At 47.7% G+C, this 24,408-nt stretch overlaps 4 protein-coding genes across 6 annotated transcripts in view; 2 read left to right on the top strand and 2 right to left on the bottom strand.

Annotated features, from left to right (window-relative positions):
- Nucleotides 1-8,605, bottom strand: part of scn8ab (sodium channel, voltage gated, type VIII, alpha subunit b) — a 37,473-nt gene extending 28,868 nt beyond the window's left edge. For both annotated transcript variants that reach the window (XM_086168343.1, XM_086168344.1), the window contains exons 1-5: nucleotides 8,510-8,605; nucleotides 5,865-6,202; nucleotides 443-560; nucleotides 229-319; nucleotides 18-146 (exon numbers count right to left, since the gene is read on the bottom strand). In XM_086168343.1, the coding sequence (XP_086024469.1) occupies nucleotides 18-146; nucleotides 229-319; nucleotides 443-560; nucleotides 5,865-6,146 (620 nt within the window). In that variant the 5' untranslated portion in view covers nucleotides 6,147-6,202; nucleotides 8,510-8,605. The remainder of the gene's footprint in view (nucleotides 1-17; nucleotides 147-228; nucleotides 320-442; nucleotides 561-5,864; nucleotides 6,203-8,509) is intronic.
- Nucleotides 8,606-11,759: 3,154 nt separating this feature from the next.
- On the top strand, nucleotides 11,760-14,140 carry LOC147222067 (thiol S-methyltransferase TMT1A-like). Its single transcript, XM_086168342.1, has 2 exons — nucleotides 11,760-12,260; nucleotides 13,195-14,140. The coding sequence occupies exons 1-2, from the start codon at nucleotides 11,766-11,768 to the stop codon at nucleotides 13,426-13,428; spliced, it is 729 nt and encodes a 242-aa protein (XP_086024468.1). The 5' UTR covers nucleotides 11,760-11,765; the 3' UTR covers nucleotides 13,429-14,140.
- Nucleotides 14,110-17,110, top strand: LOC147222066 (thiol S-methyltransferase TMT1A-like). Its single transcript, XM_086168341.1, has 2 exons — nucleotides 14,110-14,772; nucleotides 16,700-17,110. The coding sequence occupies exons 1-2, from the start codon at nucleotides 14,110-14,112 to the stop codon at nucleotides 16,934-16,936; spliced, it is 900 nt and encodes a 299-aa protein (XP_086024467.1). The 3' UTR covers nucleotides 16,937-17,110.
- Nucleotides 17,006-24,199, bottom strand: atf1 (activating transcription factor 1). Of its 2 annotated transcripts, none has more exons than XM_086168340.1 (7): nucleotides 23,991-24,199; nucleotides 21,616-21,738; nucleotides 20,421-20,512; nucleotides 20,189-20,322; nucleotides 19,814-19,996; nucleotides 19,074-19,227; nucleotides 17,006-18,096 (listed from the first exon to the last, which is right to left on the bottom strand). In XM_086168340.1, the coding sequence occupies exons 2-7, from the start codon at nucleotides 21,736-21,738 to the stop codon at nucleotides 17,952-17,954; spliced, it is 831 nt and encodes a 276-aa protein (XP_086024466.1). In that variant the 5' UTR covers nucleotides 23,991-24,199; the 3' UTR covers nucleotides 17,006-17,951. The 2 variants fall into 2 exon arrangements, with proteins under 2 accessions (XP_086024466.1, XP_086024465.1); XM_086168339.1 differs by lacking the exon at nucleotides 23,991-24,199 and adding an exon at nucleotides 21,882-23,174.
- Nucleotides 24,200-24,408: the final 209 nt, after the last annotated feature.

Here is a 24,408-nt window from a genome sequence, read left to right as displayed (position 1 = left end):
GCACGGCGGCAACTTACGCCATGGAGATGACCATGAAGTCCAGCCAGTTCCAGGGGTCTCGGAGGAACGTGAACCCGTCTATCATGAAGCCACGGGCCACGATCTTTGTGAGTGACTCGAAGGTGTAGATCCCCGTGAAGGTGTACCTTCGGGCGAGAGGTCAAAGGTCAGATGTCGGTGGCGACCGCCGGCGGATACGAGGAGGAGGAGAAACGGCGGCGTACTTACTCCACCTGCTTGGACCACTCCGGCGGGTCGCTGAACGTCATGAAAATACAGTTTGTCAAAATGGTGCACATGATGATCATGCTGAATAACGTGAGAGAGAGAGTTAAGGGAGCAAAAAAAAAAAAAAAAAAAACAGGGTCACGCGTGAAAGCTACGCGCGGCGTATTTGAGGCGCGTCCGAAAAAAATCAAGCGCGTTCACTGGAAAGGATATGAGTGTATCAAAATCTTAATGGCTATCCGCCTGAACAGGTTAAAGGGGCTGATGATGTACAGGGAGGGCGTGGCACTGAAGCGGAAGAGCGTCTTCCCCTTGTTTAGCACTATAAACGTCTGAAGAGAGGGAGACAGAGAGAGGGAAGACAGGTGATTTGCAGAGCGTACATCTGTATCGGTGAGTGTGTGTGTGTGTGTGTGTTTTACCTTGGACTGACTTTAACCAAGCAGGGAGTAAAAATAGTTGGGAGTACAGTTCCGTTAGAAGCCCCCCCCTCCCCCCCCATCCTCATCCTCACCCCCGCCTGCATCAGACGCACCCCCCCGCCCAGCTGACCCCCCCCCCCCCCCCCATCCCCTTTACTGGAAGAGATCCGCGAGTGCTGTCATTGATCAGGATGGCCGATCTGCTGACTCCGGGATCTCATCAGCGGCAGCAGCAGTAGCAGAAGCAGCCACTCCCCGGCCATAAAAAAAAAAAAAAAATGCAGCTGTGCCAAGTGGGACCGGCGGCGGCCCCCTCCGACCCGACCCCCCCCCCCCCAACCCCTCGCCTGTCTGCGTTTTGCATGTGCACAAGTCTGAGTAGTATCTACAGTCGGACGGACAGACGAGCAGTGTTTGGGTGTGAAGACCCCCCCCACACCCTGGATCGCAACGCCTGTTTTTGTGGAAAATGAAACTGAACCCCCCAAAAAAACGTGCACCGCAACCTGCATTCTGACAACTGTCCAGCAGGGGGCAATTCGCACGCCACCTACCGCCGCCACCATGTATTAGCGCTGGTCCACTGATGCACTTCACTCTTGACACTCTTGAAAAAAAAAAAAAAATATTGATCTGGCCATTGTTTATATGGGATGTCCACTGGAGCAAGTGCTCGCGAACCCCCCCCCCCCCCCCGTGCTTGTGAGCACACGGGAAAGAAAAATGCTTTCATTGCGCCGCGATATATGCTAGCCAGGCTGGCAGGAATGCCGGCTGATATTTTTCAAAATAAAAGCTTGGACACACCACATACACACACACACACACACACACACTGCAAAGAGCATTGGTATGCTAAAGAAAAACACAGGGAAACTCCCCTTGCTAACTGACACTTTTAAGCCCCGCCCCCCCCCCCCCCAGGTGTGTGGCTCATGGCGCTACAATGAACAAATTTTTAAACACCATTGATTATTTCAAAACAAAACAAAAACAGCAGGAGTTTAATTATTTGTCATTTTGCTCCTGATATGTTTGCTGCTGATTCTCGTCTCAGCGTTTTCATTCCGGGACGCCGCCGGATCTAATGGCGTCGGCTCATTATGGAAGCACCGAAAAAAAAAAAAAAAAAAAACCCGGGGGAAGGGGAAATGCTTCAGGATCGAATGAGTAAAGTGCAGGAAAGGAGGATAAAAAAAAAAGAGGAGGAGGAGGAGGAGCGTCCACGACTTATCACAGCTTCGGCGAACTCCGACAGCTGCTCATCTTCATCGCACAAGAACCAACCGACCATCCGGCGAACGGCGAAAACCAAAAATAAAATATGAAAGCGTATGAGCGCCGGAGTTGGCAGAGGGAGGGGAGATTAATGGAGGGGGGGGGGGGGGCAGTTTCCTTGCGGCAGCCGGGGAAAAAAGTTGCCCTGTTTCTCGACGGAGCCGCGAGGAAAAGAGAAGGCGCACGTGCAGAAACCAGGAGGCGTCTGCAAGGACGGTGCACATCGGGGGGAGGGAGGGAGGGGGGGGTTAGAAAAGCAGTGAAGAAAGTCAATGAGGGTGGAGGAAGAGGAAGAGGAGGAGGAGAAGTGATGCAGAGCTGCAGATGGGAGCGAGCCAAATTTGAAATGGATGGAGGGAGTAGGAGGTTTCTCATGCAGCAGGACAAGGGAGGGGAGGGGAGGGTGGAGGCGGCTTGGCTGGAGGGAGTGGACTAAACGGTATGGTATAGAGGTGTCGGGATTTTTTTTTGTGAGTCATCCACCCACGGCCTGACACCACCCTAGACCCAGTTCGGATTGTGGTCCTCCACCCCGATGGTTTCCCCGGGGGTTTGGGCTTGAGTGGGGGTCGTACGGGCGGTGCCCGGGTTACGGGTCTGACGCGGCGGCTGTAAGAATACAGACTGCTGACAGAAAATATATGAGTCATCCCCCACTCCTCCACCTGCAGGCTGTGGTGCAAACCCCACTCTACCTCTTACTCCACCCTCCCTCCTCAGAGCAGCCACCTAGAAGCACACTCCGCCGCCCCTCCTCTTCCTCACTCAGCCCAGAGCAGGAGGATGCTGTGTCATCAGAGACCGAGGACTCAGACGGAGCACTAAAGCCTGAGATTTACTACACCCTGGAAATCAAAAAAAAAAAAAAAAAACGAAAAGAAAGGAAAAAGAAAGAATGACAGGGAGGGAGGGAGTGGGACGGGGATGTAAGCTAACGGTGTGTGCGCAGTGTGATGTGATGGAGAAGATAGGGCCCGCTCTAGTCATGACAGCGGTGTGTGTGTGTGTGTGTGGGGGGGGGGGGGGGTGAAGCCTCTTCGTCAACAAAAGTGGCGAGCTGTTGAATAAGATGAGTCATCTTCGCCGCTAAACGTACGCGAAGAAGCCTCACGCTCCGCGACCGGGCCCTCCGGCCGTTAGCTAGACCGGATCTCGCGAGACGGTCGACTTGCCCGAGCATTCTCCTGCCGTCACTGGGGAGGAAAACAAGAAGTGCAACGCTGCACTTCTGCTCCCCCCAACCCCGTCCACACCACCTTCCGCTTTCTGATGCGTGAGTGCTCCGATCGGGTTTCCTGCAGCTGACAGCTATACGTAACACACACACACACACACACACACACACACACGCATGCTTACACCATGCCGCGTGATGGCGTGCAGTAGGGACAGCTGTCGGTCGAGTAAAGGAGACGGCGCAAACCGGAGGTGAGGACCTCCCTGCACCTCCCCGGGTGAGACAGAGGACGTGCACAGTAGCCAATTAGCTAAGTTGGCCGTCCAATTGCATGGGTGCGATGGGGTCGGCGTCCTACAGCTGCCCGCTAACCCTTTCTGACCTTCAGAAAAGGCATGGGGAGTGGATGCTTGCAAGAAGGAGCGCTGGGGTCGTGTGACTGGGTGTTTTACACACCGACAGTCAGAGTCGTGCCCGACTCAGGCATCTCTTGTGGCCGTTTAAAAGGCAAACTGGACTCCTTACCAAGGATAATCCAAGTCTGACATGGCGTCCAAATTCCAAAATGGACAATGGATCAGCACCGAGTTGGAAGAGTCGAAGGGTACACTTTCTCCTCAGGTCACTTCCTGTCTTGCTCCTGTAGTCTGAACATTTCCTCAGGCTAATATTCAGCACTACAACACTTCTCAGTTGCCCCTACCAGGGAAGCAATTTTTATCACGACCATTTTGGTCAGTAGGTCCATCCGTCTTCAGATATACAAGGCTGGAATACAACCGGCAATGAAGAATGTGACAATTTTGACAGCTTTGTTAACATCTGGATAGATGTTTTAGGCAACGCTGAACCGAACGCCCGATCATACCAGGTATTGCGCTTCACCTAGCGGATGCTACCAAGAGCAACCTCTCAAGACTGCTTGAGTCACTGAGCCACATCCACGCTCAGATATTTCTTAAAACCTCTGTCTCTCTTGCAAGACATGCTTTCGAGGACGACCATCTGGATTAAATATCAAAGGCATCCTGCTCGCTACACCGTTAGCCTAGCAGTTTCCAACTGTCTGTGTCCATGCCTGTATCCAAAATAGACCTCCAGATTTGTCTTCCCTGTGTACCGATCTTTGGACATTACCGCCTGCCTTCAGGTACGACTGTACGAGGTACTTCTGCAAACACGCACCAATAGCCGTGACAAAGGGGCCCCTCGGCTTTGGGTGAATGAATGACGATTGACAAATAAGGTCAACAACTTCCGCAGCAGCGAGGCACGTGCTGGGTACCGTGCGAAGTCAGAAGGGATAATAAGACAAGAATGCAACCCTTCCTGTAGCGAGCACTGAACTGAGGCGGTGGATCAATAGATCAGAAGAGGCAGCGGCGCTGGACGGTGCTAGCTGAGCTCACCCATCCTGCTGACTGGGCTTCTTGCTGCAGTACAGGCCGCAGATTCTCTTACACATTACCACCGCCGCCACACAAGAGACAAGCCGCTGCGCTCCTTCGCACAAAACTAGGCACTACCCAAGGCACGACCGCCCCTCCGTTTCATTTCCTCACCTGCCGTCTTCTGCCACCTCACCCCCTTAACTCCTCCGGCACACCGACAGCTCTCCACTCTGAGCGTCGCGGCCGGGATAACCTTGACGTCAAAAACCCGAGTCAATAAAGGATACATGGCGTGGAGATGAAACGTGGGCACATCCATTTTGTAGATGCAGAGACCAGGCGTCTGTCTCATGTGTGGATGCTGAATCAGAACGTGATGTCGGAGCACAAACCAATTCAACTGAAAACAATGTGACCTTCAACACCGGTGCAGAATATCCCTTCAGATGCAATGTTTTTGAGCATACAAGTGTTTCAAATCTGGGTTTTGAATTGGACACTAATTCAAAGATAGCGATTAGTCAGCGTTGCATAACTTGGATGAGAACTCCTGCTACATAAATATACATTTATGCTCAACGTTTAATTGCCATATGGGCGGAGTCTCCTGTCCGTCCTCTGCCTTCACTTCATGTCTGAGCCGCTAAGTTCTCGGGGAGCTCGCAGATGCCTAGCCAATCGTAGCAAACGGAGCAGTACCACTGGAAGGCGCCGGGAGCAGTGTTGCGCGGTCCCTTGAGCAACCGCCAAAAGGTACAGAGAAATAGGGGACAACGTGTTGTTGGTAGAATCATGGAGAAGAATTCTCTGTCTGCGTGACGCCATGTATGTAACTACCGCTCAGACCAACGTTGTCTTCTGCGCTGCCTCTTTCTAAGCACATACATTATCACCAGCTCTTTCCCCGGCGCCATATTTGTTACTGTCTGAAACGGAACTCGAACATGAAACCCGAACCGTTGAATACCGGTGTATTGCTATTAGACCATTGCGACGCAAAGCAGTGTGTTGGCAGTGACATTTGATTGTGTTTGGAACGGAAGCATCCGTTTACGGATAGAACGCTTGCATGACTGAGCCTTAGGAGTGTTTCAAGGTAAAGGCAATGATACTCTGGTTTGACCATCTGCTGTATTTCCCCCTACAATGACCTTTAAGACCCTCTCAAGGTCACCTTTCCTATTTGATTTTGGTAAAAGCTCCATCTTGGATCGGTCTGACACGCAGATTCACGCAGCTAATGCTACATAACAAGGTGTGTAGGGCTCTAGAAGTCACCACCGGAAGATCCTGTGAGAACATGTAGTGATGCTCATTATTTATGTCAAGGATGGCTGGGTAGTGCAGTTGGGTTGTGTGACAACTAACTTTCTTGTTCAAATAGTATGGGTCCAAATCCTCTAGCGGTGTGGCCACCATTCCATCAGGAATATCACCGTAGATGAAGGGCAGGCTCTTCCCGGCCTCCAGGTCACTGTTGGGCTTGGGCTCATTGTCATCGGAGGTGTCGCGGTGGCTACTGTCCGACCGGGGCTTGGGCGGCTTCTTGTTCTTCTCTTCTTTGATGCGCTTTTCGATGTTAGCGAGCGACTCCGGGGTGAATTTCTTGAAGCTGTCAGGTCCTGGGGGTGCAAGAAGGGGCGCGGCCATGTTTTCATCCTGCAGCTATTTCCACTTTATTTGTTTTCCATGCCAGACGTCCAGCTCTGGAGGGGGGGAGAGAGGACGACAGGGAGAATGTGAGACGGAAGGTTGTGATCGTACAAACAATATTTCACACTCCGAGAACCTCCCGGATGGCACTGGCGCTGCGTCTTACCAAGAGCCGGAAAGCAAAAAGCTAAAGCAGGGCCAGAAGCTAGCAAAGACCACATGTCGCTGTTTCAAAGCTAAGTCACAGAGCTAAGAGCCTCCCATCAGTAATTTGTCCTCCTCCACTCGGAGGACCTTCACACCCATAACCTGGCCGGGACGCGGCGCAATAGATGAGGGTTAGCTCGTCCCTGGGATGACGAAGAGCTTGACGCCCCATTGCTCACCGCTTACGGGAGAGGAGACGGCCACGCCATGTCTAAACGTGGCTAATTGTGTTGGCTGTTCGCCCTCCTACTCTTCCTCCTCTGCATTCAAACAGCTGTCACTGACGATGGAAACAAAAAGGACGGAGAAGCTGCAGCCTTTCCTCTCTGCCCCGTTTAAAAATAAACCCGGAGAGACGTGCATATGTGTGTGTGTGTGTGTGTGTGTTTGTGCGCTCGAGTGGAGTTGGACCAGTGCGCCAGCCAACTTGAGATCGGCATGACGTCGCACACGCGGGCCATCAATGCCATTTTGTTTACCCGTGACGTCATCAGCGCGGTGAACCAAGGTGACCACCACGATATATATACATATATATATGTACATATATTATATTTATTTCAATGTTTTATATTTTCATATGTATTTTAAAGATGTTTCATATATATATATATTTCTTGCTTCGTTCTAAATGTACAAGGAAGCAAGAAAGCGCTTTATTTTTTGCGTCTGATTCAACACTCAAGGACACAGAACAAGTATATACAAATACACAAAAAATGACAATAAAAAAGCAAAGTGTTTAAATGAACAAATAAAAATATGAGCTGTGAAGGTCTGGGTGGAGGAAGGGGTCCGGCCCCTGGACTGCTGACGGTGTTTGGGGGCATCGGGGTCAAAGTTCACGTCATAACAGGAAGTAAAGGACGAAAGGTGGGGGGGTTCAAACCGGCACGTGCAACCTAGGGCTAACCGGAAGTGGTCAAAATCACTGCGGGAAAGCTGATTGGGCGATTTTTTTTTCCAATCACACAACGGTGATCAATGTGATCGATCCGCCACAGCAGCTTCCGGAATGGGGGGGGGGGGGCGAACCGAGACGTCTGGGCTTTACCGGAAGTCATCGGGGCCACGGTCACTCGAGGCCAACTTCCACGCGAGCGTGAGTCCGCCAAATTTTGGATTACCTGGCGATAACCGGATGGAGAATCCCCGCCAGGAGATCCGGACGGTCGCACCGGAAGTGCAGGGTGGGCGTGGGGAGGAGGGTCTCAGGTGCCGGTTACCGGCCGGGGCGCTACCGAAACACCCGGAATACCGCAGTGTGTTTTACTGCCGCCGCGGGACGCAGTGGAACCTCCCGGTGGGGGTCCCGGGACACACACACACACACACACGACTTAATGCCCCTGAAACCAAGGAGCCACCACACCCGCTAGGAGCGACACACGGTGGAAGGGAAGTGTGTGTGTGTGTCTGTGTGAGTGTGTGTGTGAAGGGGGGGGCAAAACTAAAGACGCATCCACCTCAGTCTCCGGGTACTGCAAGTTAGTGTGTGTGTGTGTGTGTGTGTGTGTGTGTTGTGTGTGTGTGTGTGAGAGAGAGAGAGGGGGGGGGGGGGGGTGAAACTATCCTTAGATGACAGAATGAATGTGAGGGGAAGAAAAAAAAAGAAAGAGCCCGTCAGGGCGTGAAATGCCGACCCCCGCCGCCACGCGTGGAACTTTTGCCGTGGATGATATTTTTCCCCTCATCTTTCCCAAATGCGCACCCCGACACGCAGGCCCACACCCCGAAACTACATCGTCACCTTTATTCCATCTTTCCACTGTCCTCCCGTCCGCGACCACATCACGCCACGCCACGGACGACGACCCCCCCCCCCCCCCCCAAAAAAAAACACAGACACCCGTCTCGTGCACCTGCAACTGCACGCATGACGCGTATTGCGCTGCCGCGCGCCAGCCGGCCGGCCTGTATCCATCCGCCGCGGATGGATACAGGCCGGCCGAGCGGCGGCGGCCGCTCTGCGGCACCGGTGTGTGAGTGTGTGTGTGTGTGTGGGACGCAGTCGGTCGACAAAGTAGGACTACCACCCCCCCCACCCCCACCCACCCCCATCCCCATCGTTAAAAAAATAACAATAATAAAAATAAACAACTAAAACACAAGAGACGGAGAAGGGAAAGCAGAAAAGCTGAGAGTCTACCTACTTTTCCTGGCGTTAACAGAAGTCCGGACGGGTGTCGGCGGGCTGCGGATGTGGACCGGAGCCGGGAGGAACTGCGGCTGTCGCCATGTTGTTGCTGCTGCCCGCCTTCCCGGTGCGCGCGCGGCTACCCTGCATAATTGATGACTCCCGGTGAACGCTTAGGGAGCGTCGCCAAATGCCTCTCCGGTTTCTAGGGGCCGTGCGGGCGGGGTGGGTGGGTGGGTGGGTGGGGGGCGACCGCAGCATCGCAAGCGCAAAATAAATAAATGAATGAAATAATTAAAAAAAAACAAAAAAAAACAGATCATTCGCTTATTAATAATAAACAGGACGTTCATGTGTCCCCTTTCTTTAAAACATTTTCAGAATGAGTGGGGATGGGCAAAAATTAATAAATGCATTACAGGGCAGATTTTAAGAACACAAACTAAAACATACAGTTATGATTATCTTTAATGATAATAATAATAATAATAAGGGTGGATGAGGAACCCTGAACGACTGCACACTTGGAAATAACAGCAGAGTTGTTTTTATTTAATCAAACAAGTCAAGATGCACTGCATATTATTCAATGTCAATGATGTTGGATAGGATGCATCCGGGGTAAAAACATATAGATTATCAGCATGCTGTTAGCTTTAGCAGAATATTTTTGGGGGGTTGGACATGAAAATGGCAGAGTTTATTTTCGTATTCAAAATTTTGATTTGTCATCGTAAGAAACCCCTCATATTCCTGATCATGAGTGGCTTGGTTTGCAGTGCTCATTCCAGCTAACAGCTACACTGCGAGCAAGTGTGCACATTAAGAACACCATAAAACAAATGCAGATGAAACACACCGAACATTTTGGGAATTGAACCGGTGATTTTATTACTGGGCCATGCCAAAATGCACCATCTGATGACTTATTTTGATGGTAAGCAACGTCCACATTGCAAAGACGCGTCAATACTGCTTCAAACTGCCTCTGTGTGCATATCCACAATCATTATGACTCTCAAGCACTTTGCCAATATGGAGTCACATCTTAAAATGACACAGTCCGATCAGGACCCTCCCTCTGGCCGACCCGGAAGCAGGAAATAAAACACACAGAAACTATCTTTGCCACCATGATTTACTTTGACTGAATATTATACACAAAACGTGCAGTTTTACATTCACGTTCGGTCAATCGGTGAGTTCTGCAATTTGACAAACTAATTGTTTTCTCTTTTAGGATTTTATTGTTTTCTATCAGTAGTGGCTCCAATAAGTTGCAACTAAAATTATCCTACACAGATACATATTTTTTCAATATTCTATAATGATGGATATAAATACCCATCATTCGGTGTTCAACCCTACCACAGCTCTTCTCGTTTTGTGTTCAGCTCAGTTAGCCATTAGCCTTTTAGCTTCATCAATGTCCACATACGATATTTGATCCAGGGATACCACCTAAACTTTAACTGTGGCAAATATTACGGCAATATTGCAAACACTAACACAATATATTGAACAGTTTCGCAGCGAACAATATATGGTCACACACAATATGTTGAGAGGCCTAATTTCTCATATCACAAACATTCTGCTGTGTATGTTTGTGTCACAAATCATCTTCGGTTTCAGTCACGTTTGAAAATATTGATGTGAGCACAACGCACGCCTCAGATCACTGGAGAAAGTACCAGCATCAACATACTGCAGCCCTCAGGCAGGAGACTGCGTCCCCGAATACTGGGTTGGGAGAGCTTCTGTCTCCATCTAGTGGTGTATTTTGGAACTGCACAAGTTCTGGTTTCTCACGACGGAGTGCCCACCCTGCTCGGCCTCTCAGCACGAAAAAAAATGGTCTGCGGACAGTGGAAAGAAGGTGGAGATGTTAAATTACAAACCACCAGCTGAGTTTGTGTTCAGATGCCCATCGGAAGCTGCAGAGAAGGTTCTGTGGTCCCGCAAGATCGACACAAGCAGTACGCTGAGACGTGCAGATGGATCAAGTTTTCGAATACAACATATTTGCCAGGGTGGGATCTCTGAATATCACTCCATACAAAGTAGGGCACTGCAAAATAAGATAATACCCATTTGTGCTGCTTCCTTCAGGGATCACAGCCAATCATCTGCCTCCATCTAACCCTCTCCTCACACCCACTAACTTTTGGTCCTCTTTTCCTTCCATCCATAAACCTCTTCTCTGGTCTTCCTGTAGACAAGGTCCACCCCTGATGGACTAATTCCCGATCCTCTCCATCCTCTTAACTTCCAAGGAGAACCTCCGTATTTTCGTCTCGGCTGCCTCCAGTTCTTCCTCCGGTCTTCTCAGTTTCTCCAAAACTAGATACCATGACTGCTCTTCTACACCTGCCCTGACACACTTTCATCACACCTGACACTTTTCTCCACAGTTCCAACCCACTTGCACAAGTTGCACAAGCTTGCACCTCTTCTCCTTCTCCATTGCTCTGTACTCTGGTTCCTCTCATTCACACACCTATTCCATCTTGCTGCAGTTAACTTTCATGACTTCACCTCTCTAGAGGTTCCTTCACATGCACCCTGCTCTCGCCACAGATCACAATGTCATCTGCAAACATCACAGTCCATGGAAATTCCTGTCTGACCTCATCTGCCAACTTGTCTATCGCCATAGCAAAATACAACAACAATAATATTGATGATAAATAATAGCACCGGCGGCACGGAAATGTAGTGGTTGTTGCTTCCCCCTCACAGCAAGAGGGTCCCTGGTTGGATTCCCACGTGTTCCGCATGTCTGTGTGTGGTTCCCCCGGGTTCTCTGGATTCTTCCCACAGCCCACAAACATATGGGAGATGTGTGACTGACAGGGTGAATGATTGTGTGTCTCCATATGTGGTTATTCGATTGACTGGGGACCATTCCAGGTAGGTCCATATATATATATATATATAAATATACATATATATACACACACATGCATACATGCACAAAATCTCAATTTTCAATACCGCAAGATGTAATACACATACAATATACATATATTTGCACACATATTTGCAACATTTTATTTCTTAACAAAAATTAATCGCACGCTTGTTGGTAGATAAAAAAAGAAATCCCTAGTTACTTATCCAAAATCACAATATCAATAACCTGTTAGTGGTCGCCTAGGTGACATGGCTAAGGTCGTGTTTTGTTTTACTTTAAAAAGAGGTGACCCGGAAGTACTCTAACTTCTTCCAGGGCGGTGGTGACGTCATTGGAAAAAACAATAACAACAAAGATGGCCGCCCTCCAGCGATTCTGTACCATGGTCGTCAAAGTCCTGTGCGTCCCCCTGCACCTGGCAGAGGTCGTCGGACTCAATCGGCTCTTTAAGTACGTCTTTCCGTTTTTGATGCACCGAATATCTGCTCGCTACAACCGGAAGATGCACGACCGGAAGAAGGAGCTGTTCGCGGCTCTGCCGGAGTTTGGCCGGCCCGGTGGGGGGCTGACCATCCTGGAAATCGGCTCCGGCACCGGCGCCAACTTCCAGTTCTACCCGCGGGGCTGCCGGGTGATCTGCACCGACAAGAGCCCGCACTTCGAGGCGTACTTACGGCGGAGCGCCGGGGAGCACCAGCACATCTCCTGCGGGCCGCTGGTCGTCGCCGCCGGGGAGGACCTGGGGTCGTTCGGGGACGCCTCGGTGGACGTGGTGGTCTGCACCCTGGTGCTCTGCTCGGTCAGCGACGGGCCGCAGACCCTGCGGGAGGTCATCAGAGTCCTGAAGCCGGTGAGTTTCCTCCGGGGGTCACAACCCTCCAGCAGAACGCACCTTCTAGGAGGTCTTTATGGCAATAATATTCTTGTCAGCTCCTTATGAAGGGGATTAATCAAGCATTAGTGACAGACAGGTATAACACTGAAAATTAAATACTGATAAAGGTGACTTCAGGGATGCACCCACCTGATGTTTTGGGTCCCTAAACCGATAAGTATACATCCAGGAACCGGTCATTTCAACTTAATATAGGGTCAGACATCACTGAGCATGCTCCTTTTACTGGGTTTGATTCCCTGCTAGTTTGATGTTTATAGTTTAACCACAGTGGTTAGCGCTTCGTCCTTGCACCTCGAAGGACTCTGATTCAATTCCGACGGGGGGATCTTTCTGTGTGGAGTTTGCATGTTCTCCCCGTGTCTGCGTGGGTTTCCTCCGGGTTCTCCGGTTTCCTCCCACAGTCCAAAAACATGCAGGTTAATTGGAAAAATTGCCCCAAAAGTACCCCGCCTCTCGCACGATGACAGATGGGACAGGCTCAGGCATCCCCCACAACCCTGAGTGCAGGATAAGCGGCAGATGATGTATGGATAGTTTAGCCAATTCATTTGTTTATCATCTATACCGATTATCCTGCGCTGGAGCCTATCCCAGCTGGGCTACATATAGAGATATACAACCATTCTCATGTCTTATAGATCAACAAATATTTACAGTTCAGGGTCTCCAATGAACATCCTGCACGTTTTTTGACTATTGGAGGAACCCCACGCAGATCTAGGGAGAACATGGACACTATCCTTTGTGGGAATCCAACCCCTAATAAAACAAATATCAAATGGATGAATTAGAAAAAACAGGACGGATACATTTCCGTCCTCCCCCAATCTAATAGGTATCACAGGACGTTAGCATCTAACCGTCCGGTTGTACATTTGCTCTGCAGGGAGGGGCTTTCTTTTTCCTGGAGCACGTGGTGGCCGACCCGTCCTCCTGGACGTACTTCTTCCAGCACGTCCTCCAGCCCCTGTGGTACTACCTGGGCGACGGATGCCACATCACCCGGGCCACTTGGAAGCATCTGGAATCGGCCGGGTTCTCCGACCTTCAGCTGAGGCACATCACCGCACCCCTGTTCTTCCTCATCAAACCGCACATTGTAGGCTATGCAATCAAATAGATAGCACTGTGCTGCGCCACGCTGCTAGCAGACATCTGTTAGCCACCTAGCCATGAGTGCCCATGATTTGTAGATACAGTGAGTTATTGCAGTGTAGTAAAGACACACATACACACACACACTGTTATTGTCACAGCCAATTACTCACACACACAAACTCACTCTTATTCTAAGCCAAACACACACACACACACACTGTTATTGCAACAGCCAATCACATCTGTGACAATGACAAACACACACACACACACACACACACACACACAACAGGTTGTGTGACGATAACAGCCAGTCACATGTCCGTGACAATGACACAAATGCACACACACACACACAGTACTGGTTGCGTTACTGTAACAGCCAATCACATGTCCATCACAATGACACACACACACACACACACACACGCGCGCACTCAACTGATTGTGTTACTGTAACAGCCAATCGCATCTGTGACAATGACACACACACAAACAGACACACACACACACACGCAGTACTGGTTGTGTTACTGTAACAGCCAATCGCATCTGTGACAATGACACAGCCAATCGCATCTGTGACAATGACACACACACACACACACACACACACACACAACTGATTGTGTTACTGTAACAGCCAATAAGATGTCCGTTACAATAACACACACACAAGCCGAGTAATTTGCATTAATTGACAATGAAAGAGTCCCACGAGATGTGGATGAAGATGGAGAAGAGGAAGAGGAGGAGAAAGAAGGCGGTCCGAGCCGAACCGCCGCGCTTTGGCGCCCCGTTGCGGCCAAAGCGCTTACATCCCGGGAGGACTTCCACCTGTTGCTCCGGTGAGGCGTCCCCGGCGAGGATGAAGAGCCTCCTGCTGAAGGTGTGCCGACTGCTGTGTTGCGCGCTGGCGTGCCCGCTGCTTCTGCCGGAGGCGACGGGCGCGTACGCCGCCTACAAGCGTCTGTTCCCGCTGCTCGCCTATAACATCACCTTCTCGTATAACGCGCGGATGCACCGGGCGAAGCGGGAGCTCTTCCGCGGCGTGGGCAGGTTCGCCGACGCGCACGGTTCCTTACGCCTGCTGGAGATCGGTTGCGGCAGCGGGGCCAACTTCCAGTTCTACCCGGGAGGGTGCACGGTGTTGTGCGCGGACCCCAACCCGCACTTCGAGGGGTACCTGCGGAGGAGCATGGCGGCCAGCGACCACCTGACCTACGGCGCCTTCATGGTCCTGCGTGCGGAGGAGCTAAACGGTGTGCGCGACGGCTCCGTGGACGTGGTGGTGTGCACGCTGGCGCTGTGCACGGTGGGGGATGTGCCGTGCGCGCTGCGCGAAGTGCGGCGTGTTCTGAGAGCGGTGAGTAAATGAATGAATGAATAAATGTTGCCTTCAAGGCCTCTGGAAACGGGAGCGTTTGCGTTCACATCTCGTGGATGAAGCGCCCGTAAAAGACATCTGCTGTTATGTGATCTTTTTGTTTCTTTGTTTTTAAAATGACTTTCAAAAAAAATCAATAAATAATCGTTTTTAGAAAATAAAGATTGAACTTTTTTCCCAGTGATTTCATCCTCTCAAACCTCCAATGCCCGCGAGTCATTAAAAAGCATTAAAGGTCAAATTTTAAATATATGCATTTATTTGATTTGATTTTGCAAAGATGAAGGCCATCAATCGCAATAAAAAGTTCAATATGTATATAGGCATTCCAAATTCAAATACAGTGGATGGAAAAAAAGATAGTTACTCGCAATTGATTTTGATTAGGCTACGTAAACATTTAATAATTTGATCAGAATAGTGTGATGATTGTTGATAGACAAGCAAAGTTGCTTTTTGGAGAATTTTTGCCTCCAGATTTGGAGGCAAAAAGAAAAAAAGTAAATGTACACCAATAATGATACACATAATTAATCCATATGATTCACTATTTCCATTGTCACTCAAAAAGTCAAATGTGCTTCTCTGCACTCTCTCTCTTCGCCGGGCCAAATCTTTTCAGATGTAAAAGATTTACATTATTATCAATAAACATATCTGCACATATCTGGACTTGGGCATTAAATTTGTTAAAAGTGGCATTAAAAAAAGGCATTAAATTTTTGATGATACTGTTTTTTTTTTTTTTTTAATAACACTTTTTTTTTGTTAATTTAACCAAAACAAATTGTGTTATTTTGAAAGCGGTTAACTTTATGCCAAGGACTTATGTAAACTCACTGGGCAGCTCTGGTTGGCGTCCCTGCAATCAGTCAGCTTCATTGACCCTGCAGGATCAACACACAACAGTTCTGGTCAGTAGTAGTTCAGGGGCAAAAATCAAAGTAAACTTTATTGTCATTTTCTCCACATGTGCTGGCATTGAGAATACGTATCTCACAATCCCATGGTGACATGAGATGAACAAAATAAAATAATAATGGCATGACAGTAAAGATTCTCGGCTCCTCCTAGTGTGTCAAAGTGCTGTTGAGCAAGACACAGAACCTCTAACTCAGGGATGGGCAAACTTTTTTGGCTCAGGGGCCGCATTGACTATTAAAATTTAACAGACGGGCCAGGTCACCACAAGATACTATACATATAAAAACAGAAAACGCATTTGTTAACAGTACATATCAGACTGGTCTGACAATCGCTTTTAAATAAAACCAGCAGGGTTTTGAAGGCTCTGATGTTTGCTTGCATTTCATGGACAAACCAGTTTTTTTCCCTTGTAGCTTGTGTCACTATGTCCACGGTAAAGGCAAAATCACAAAGCCAATCTGTGTTATTCAGATCAGGAAAATTCTCACGTGTAAAGTAGCTCCAAAAATGAAATAATATCCACTTTTAGCTCCCACATTCTTTGATCCGATCATTCAATCATTCACATTAAGTATGAATTCTGTACCAATCTTTGGGGGGCCGGATTAAAAAGACCAACGGGCCTGATGTAGCCCGCGAGCCGTAGTTTGCCCACGCCTGCTCTAACTGCTCCGCTGGCGCCGGTGGATGGCAGCCCACTGCTCATGGTTCATCCATGATGGGTTAATTGCAAAAAACAAATTTCCCCATGGGGATTAATAAAGGATGAATTATTATTATTAAGCACACTGTTACATTAAACAGTAAAAAAAACAATGAGGTATAAAATATAAAGTGCATGCAGATACAGACTGATATCTGGCGGCATGAGGGATTAGCAGCATTTTTTTTATTTGTGCAGTTTAGTGCAAAGGTCAGATAAGAAGTTTGGACCAAATCTGGAACCAGTCTGAGTCGTTTTACCTTCTCCCTTCAACAGGGTGGCGCTTTCTACTTCCTGGAGCACGTGGTGTCCGACCCCTCCACCTGGACCTACTTCCTGCAGCACGCGCTCGGGCCCCTGTGGTACTACCTCGGGGACGGCTGCGATGTTACCAGGGCAACGTGGAAAGATCTGGAATCCGCCGGTTTCTCTGAGCTTCACCTGAGTCACATGGAGGCTCCAGGGGTCACCTTCATGATCAGACCCCATATCCTGGGCTATGCCATTAAATGACCATCTGATCTGTGAGTGTGTGTGTATGTGTGTGTGTGAGAGCATCATTTTAAACCACAGAAATCTGCATTTATTGAGTGAAAATATATTTATTTACTTACAGAATCAGCAACATTTCATACATGTTTCTTTCCCCGGCCCCTCCCAAGATGTACACAATAAATATTACCTGGACTCTCTTTTTTTTTTTTCCCTGATTCTTTTAAGTCTCTGCCGAAAAGACGAAAAAAAGCAACCCAACCATATTAATTGTCTTATTTTCTATTACCCTTTATATTCCATTGCACACAAATACGGAATGACAATTGTAACATCTCCTTGCGGGGATCGAGGGGAATTGCTGGTTCACGATAAACTTAACAGTTAATGTTTGTGTAGTAATAATACAATCATACTTCTCAAGATGCTGTTAGAAGATAAAAAATAAGAAAATAAACACAGAAGAACGATTCCAACAGCACGCTTTTTTTTTAAAAAAAAACAAGAAAAAAGTAAAGGGGGAGGGGGTTAGAAATTGATCTCTCGCACAATTTCCGAAATCCTGTCTGTTAAAAATGTACACAGCTGTGCAGGAAAACATCGGTTCTCTGCTGAATTCAGACGAACATCTCGCTGCTGTCGAATACAAATCACTTTAAATCAGTTTAAAAAAACAAAACAAATGGAGGATCTCAAGCTGAATAGTGAAGGGTTCCCAGAAACCCCACGCACCGTCTCCAACCCCAATCTCCACAGAAGGGCTGCAGTCTACCCAAGAAAGACACGACCGCCTGAAATTGACCATCGTTTTGGTCGACGACCTAGACCTGCTGCTGGTGACCAGATGCTCTGCTCTTTTTCGTGGAGCTGTGTGCCGGCTGGCGATTCTTTTGAGAAATTGTGGAGGAAATAAGCAGAGAGGAAGCTACTTTATCTCTTTATAAAAGTAAAACAGGCGACTGTGCGAGAACGTGGCTGGGCGAAAAGGTGTGGACCGACACACCCGAGGACTACAGCCCTACTCTGTTGGAACAGGTTATCCGGTTTTAACACAATAAAGGTCCTTTAACGTTTTCAGTTCCTCGATCAGCGTCTTGTTTTGGTTCTCCAGAACAGCCACACGGTTTTCCAGGCATTTCACGTATTCCTTTTTCTTCCTCCGACACTCACGGGCCGCCTCTCTGAGGGGGGGAAAAGGGAAGAGATCAGTGCATTCCAGGGATTACTCACGATTAGAGGCCCCTGCAACGCACAGCGGGCCGTTCAAGCACGTAAACCCCGCCCTGATCTGCGGAGGTCGTGGGTTGTGCTAGTTTCCGGAACAAGTACAAATAACTGAGGTCACTCTGCTGGTCCAACGACGCCCTCACCAGCAGAAGGCTCGTCTGCGATACCTCGGGAAGAAAGTCACCCCTCCTCTGTTATAAACCTCTAGTCCAGGGGTCGGCAACCCGTGACACCCAAAGAGCCATTTAGACACGGTTTCCTCGGAAAAGAAAACACTGGGAGCCGCAATTACTTTTTGACATCTAAAATAAAGGTACCACTGTTGCTTTTTATTACCTTTACACTTTGTATAAACAAGTGTGTAGTGTGTTGCTTCTGAAATTCACAAAGTATTACAGAGAAAATTAAATTTTATTTATGTAAGGAACTCATTTTGAGCTTTGGGCTTTCAGAGCGTTCAACGGAACCTTGACCTGAATTTTAAAAATAAATCGGGATAATAATCACTGTGTCAGTAAACAATAAAAAATAAATATTTGCAAAATATCTTCATAAATATTTATTTTACCTGGTTTATGGGACTTCTGCTCCTGAATTTCTGCGCACAGCATCTGCAAATGGGGACTTTACCGGCAGGCGGGTATACCGGCTTCCGCGAGTGTGACGTTATTTTGAGCGGCGAAAAATAAGATATAATTCTATTTAACATTTCAAGATCACAATAACCTTCCAACTTAGAACTAAAAGTTAAAAAAAGGAATTAACACAAATGAAATATACTTCAATTAAATATTTTTAATTTATTTTCCCAAGCCACTCGGAGCCGCAGTGTAAAGATGAAAGAGCCGCATGCGGCTCCGGAGCCGCGGGTTGCCGACCTCTGCTCTAGTCGAAGAGACCTCTTTTTAAAGAACACCGTTTTTCATTTTACCTGTTTTTGGCGAGTCGAATTTCTCTTTTCAGCGTCGGGTCATCGGTCTTGCTTGGACAGAGTCCTACGGGGGAGGTCATCACCACAGTCTGAGACAGGGAGCTGGAGGTGGGCGCTGTGCGGATCTGGTATGTTTGAACATCTCCCCCTGCACCTGAGGGCGACAGGAAAAATGTAGTCTTTGGCCAACATGATGATGCGGCAGCTGAAGAGGTTTTCAATGGCTACGACTGTAAATGTGTAAGAAGAAGGTGTCGTCATGTTCCTATTTTTGGAAGCACTTTCCAAACATACTACACGAGCGTCCCTGTCAGGTCCCGTTTCGGTTGGCTTTGAGGCCAATCGCATTCACAGCAGCTTCCCATAGCCATGATGCTGTGGCTCAACTCAACCTTGAGTGTGTGTCTGCTACCTACAAAGTCCAGGCGGAGGCGCTCAGCCAAATCCATGTGCTTTGTACCGTCCTACTGACCCACGTTCCCCTTCGAGCTGTTAGCTCTCACTTTTGGGCAACATTGTGGACCAACGCTTATCCAGACAACTTTACTGGTGACTTGTAAGGCATATATCCACGAGTTTATTGCCATTGCACTCACAACTAAATAAAATGCAAAGTATTTTGTTTACAAACTTTACTTGGAGACCCATGGACGGACCTGCACATGAAGCCTCTGCTCTAACAATGACAGTTGTATTCATTCACTGACACGTATTCCCTGCTGGCGATATGATCAGCTCACCTTGTACGACGACCTGGTTGCTCGGTACTAGTATCTGCTGGCCGTCAGGGGTCTGGGCGTACTGGAGGATGGTGGTGCCTTGCTGGGCTCCACCAGAGTTTGCCATGGTGACAGCCTGCAGTCCCTGAATGCCATCGGATCCCGAGGTCGCCAGCTGGATTGTGCCATTTGGGGCGATGGTAACTAGGATTATCAAGAAAAAAACACACCATCAGAATTTGGAAAACGCAAGTAAATTGATGGCGACAGAACGGCATCTAATCAATCAATCAGTTTAAACAAATCCAATGAAACTACATTTTTACTCCGTAGTAAACGGACAGGTTTACAGACCATTGACCTCCAAGGCGTGTAACTGAAAGGAGGAGTTCATACTGTACTGTCCGTTGCTGGTCTGGTAGATTGGGGTGGTGGGGATGGTAACGCCTGTTACTCCGGTGGACGTCGGGTTGCTGTCCTTTCCCTCGACGTGTGTCACCTCCTCGGATGAAAGTTCACTGAAGATTTTCCTGCAGGAACAGGAGGATGGGAGGGGGTGGGGGTCAGCTAAAATGCGTTTTGATTCCTCGGGAGTTTTCGTACTGTTTCCGTGATTCAAGTCTTTTACCTGTACGACGGCCGTCTCACCAGTATCTCTCTGGTCTTCTGTGCGGCAGCTCCACTATCTGATGAGTCTTGGGAATCTTCACTGTCTGAGCCCTGTAGACAAAAAACAGAGGTCAGTAAGTGTGTGATAAACAGATTTTCACTGCAGGGTTAATCTTCTTCTTCTTTTCCTTTTATCTTTTCCCTTCAGGGGTCGTCACAGTGAATCAACCATGTCCATTTAACTCTATTCTCGGTATCCTCCTCTCTCACACCAACTACCTTCATATCCTCTCTCACTACGTCCATAAATCTTCCCTTTGGTCTTCCTCTAGACCTCCTGCCTGGCAGCTTCAATTCCAGAATTCGTCTACCAATATGTTCACTATTCCTCCTCTGTAATGACCCAACCATCTCAGTCTGGTTTCTCTGACCTTCTCTCCAAAACATCTAATGTGCTGTTCCTCTGATGGACTCGTTCTTGATCCTATCTGTCCCTCAACATCTTCATCTCTGCCTCCTGTCTTTTGGTCACTGTAACTTTCTAGTCCATACAGCATCGCTGGTCTCACCACTGTCTTGTCCACCTTTTCTTTCATTCTGGCTGATAGTCTTCTATCTCATAGTACCCCTGACACTTTTCTCCACCCATCCCAACCTGCTTGAACTGTTTCTTTACACTCTCCGGGGCTCTGGACTGTTGACCCTAAGTACTTAAATCCTCAAACTTCTTGATCTCCACTCCCTGTCGCCTCACCATTCCACCCATTCCTCTCATTCAGACATATATTCTGTCTTGCTGCGACTAACCTTCATTCCTCTCCTTTCCAGAGCAAACCTCCACCTCTCTAGATTTCCCTCAACCTGGTCCCTGTTCTCACTACAGATCACAATGTCATCTGCTAACATCATGGTCCATGGGGATTCTTCACTGCAGGGTTAATGTGGAAAAATGTAATTAATAAAATGTCGCTATTGTCGTTTATGTCTTAATGTAACAATAAAATCTGATCATTATTATTAAGGAATAATACTGGCGACAATCATGTTGGAATCTCAACCAAACATTTGGTTGAGCTTGATTATGCAAGCCCCGTAATCGTATTGTTTTATTAATATGACACTGATAATCTGTTTTACAGTCATCTTTAATATGACAGTGAAGAAACCAGTTTAAAAAAAAAAAGTTCAATAATAGCATTAGCATCTGGCCCCACCTGTGTGGTTTGCACCTGCGGGGACTGAATGACGGACGACTGGGCCGACTGAATCACTCCTTGGACCTGTAACTGACCCCCTGGCAGCTGGACGACGGTCACAGAAGAGCCACCCAGTGACATCTGCAAACCATGGAGAGAAAAAACAAAAACAGTAGACGTCTTTACACACTGCCTTTGAAACAAGTGGATTAGACAGTGTTGTGTAAAAAAGATTAACTCCAAATTGGTTGAGAGGATAACATCGCCTTATTTACTCTGCTTACCTGCAGTGGTGTATGGCTGTGAACTGTGTTTGAATTCTGTGTTTGTACTGTCTGGCAGCGAAATGATTGAGGCGTTAAGAATTCAACACGAACTAGCGGTTGACCCTTATCCACCATCGAGATGAACACCTATTTAAGGAAGCATAAGCATCGCTGCTCCTGATGTGGAGGTTGATAAATACATTTTTTACCTGGTCAGAAAAAAGCCCTTCACTGTGTGAAGGTTTCACAGAATAATGGCTTAAATAGGTGGTGCAAAGGCACCCATAGTGCGTGGATTCATAAGTAAATGAATACAGTGAATGCATGATGTAATCAAACCAGAGTGAAATCTATTCTTGTACACCGGTTCACCTCATTTGCACGAGCTGGAGCAAACACATGCTCAGACAGGGTTTCTGTTGGCTTTCTTTTGTAATATCACGGACTTCTTCAAGAGACAAAGTGCGTATCAAGGATAGAGGCTATGTAAAACGAGATGGGGGTGTCGTTGTTTTTGATAAATAACCAGAAAACATTGCTTCACTCCAGTCTCAGTCAGATCAGCTGATGCCGGGGGATACTTGGGTGGAAGTGAAGGCGTTTGAGCGCCATCTGCTGGAAACCTGAGAACACCACCTCTTAAACTACCAACACAACTTATCGGAACTTGGTTCTGTAAATTATAAATTTAAATTTCTATTGGAGACAACCATATAGGCAAACCTGTATATTATTCTGACTCTATTGTGGATTAGTTACAAATTTGAAAAGGTTACTGTGGAGATTATGGGGCCCTCACACCCTTTTAATAGAGCACCAAGACTGTACCATCATGTCCTCAATAGGTATGTCTAAGTTATAGATGGAAAATAAGTTTGGGGATTCTGGCTCCTGATGCATTGTAAAAACCTTCACTAAAGCTGAAAGAACGTGGACACCATTTAATTTGTTCGGAGAATAAAAGAGGATTTTTCAATCCCAAGGCTCACAACTTGACCTATTGTGGCCGTCAAATTAAAATCAGTCCCTTATTCAAACAAAAGTACTTAAAAATCGAGACTTGAGCAGAAAGAAACTACCTCTATAAGGTGGATATCTGGACGATAATGCGCCCTGTTCAACACATATAAGGGGGGGGGGGCGCTAACCCCCCTTGCACGGTTGTGAAAATAACGGCGAATAAAGAAAGTTTGCTGGCTAATAAATATAAAAATCCACAGATAATTTTGCACGACTTCCAAGTGTATTGCAGAGCACGATCCTGCTGGATTTATGGTTTATGGACAATGTGCGGGTATTTACTATTTCCCTGTGATAGCAGGACTGCAGGGATGTTTAAAACAAACTCAAACCGGGAAAGAATAAATGAAGAAATACATAATATTCAAATTCCCTATTCCACACTGGGTGTTGCGTTTAAACGCAGTGACCGGCACTGGCGGGATTCCGGAAAAAAACGCTTGCAGGGCTTCAGTTTACCTACTCGTTTTAACAGCACTCAACAAACACGACACTGATTAAAGCGACATTTAAATTGTAGTTTTATGGAATTTATTTTGTTTGAACGCCCCTAAAAACCCGTTTTTTCCAGCTAAAAGTGAAACTTCCTCGTTGGCGCGTCCCCCGCTAGCAACACTGTCCCTCGCGGCTACGGGACGTTGCTAGGCCTCACAAAAAGTGCGTAATTTCAACAGAAAAAAAAGATCGTTAAAACAAACCAACTTCATCCAAGACCGTTAAGAAAAAGCGCGGGTTAAAGTTTGTATTTTATTTTTAAATCCACAAGCACCAAAGTGTTCGTTAACACTAAGCTAACTTTAAGTTGCTAATGTTCCGGTTTTCTAGAATCTTCCAAAAAAAAAAAAGTGTTAAAGCAACTAAGAGCGACCAGCGTCGGAAGCCCTCTACTCGGGAGCGTTTAGCCGCGCCGCCCGCCCGCAAGGATGGATGAGCTTTTGTCTGAATGAGCGAATATGTCACTGGGCACGCAAGTAAACGCGTCAAGAGACGTCAGCGGTGCGGGGAGCCATTAAGCTAACGACACCTTCCCTCTCGGCGAGGCGAGGCGGCGGCCGCCATTACCGCTGCCGCGGCGGCAGTGCAGTTCGGAAGCTAGCACGGATTTACCTTTCATTGACCGTGTAACCGCTCTCGTTCACGGCGTGGACTTCGTGAAAACTCGTGTGTATATTTTAACACCGGGGATGATGATGACGATGAGGGGAAGGAGGGGAAAATAGAAGGATATTTCTCTTTTCTCGTAACGGCTAACAGCTAAAAACACAAAGATGTCAGCTTAAAAAAAAAAAAAAAAAAAAAAAAAAAAGAGGGCAACTTCTCATCCCCGCCCCCCCCGCCTCTTAAGGAAGTGGGCGGGTCTTAGCGGAAACAAGTGTTACGTAATGGCTCGTCCGGACTTTCTGATTGGTCAAAATGGTTCAATGGGTGATAAATACGGATAGAGTGGGCGGGCCTTGTCCTCTCCACTCTTCTGCAGAGAAATATGACCTCATTCATTCATTCATTTAATATGTATGCCTCCTGT

Source organism: Fistularia commersonii, chromosome 21, assembly GCF_037954325.1.
Source record: "Fistularia commersonii isolate RoL2024-O1a breed Wild chromosome 21, RoL_Fcom_v1.0, whole genome shotgun sequence".
In the NCBI taxonomy this organism is placed as follows: domain Eukaryota; kingdom Metazoa; phylum Chordata; class Actinopteri; order Syngnathiformes; family Fistulariidae; genus Fistularia; species Fistularia commersonii.
Note: the sequence above shows the minus strand (reverse complement) of the source record. Positions and strands in the feature narration are given on the sequence as shown.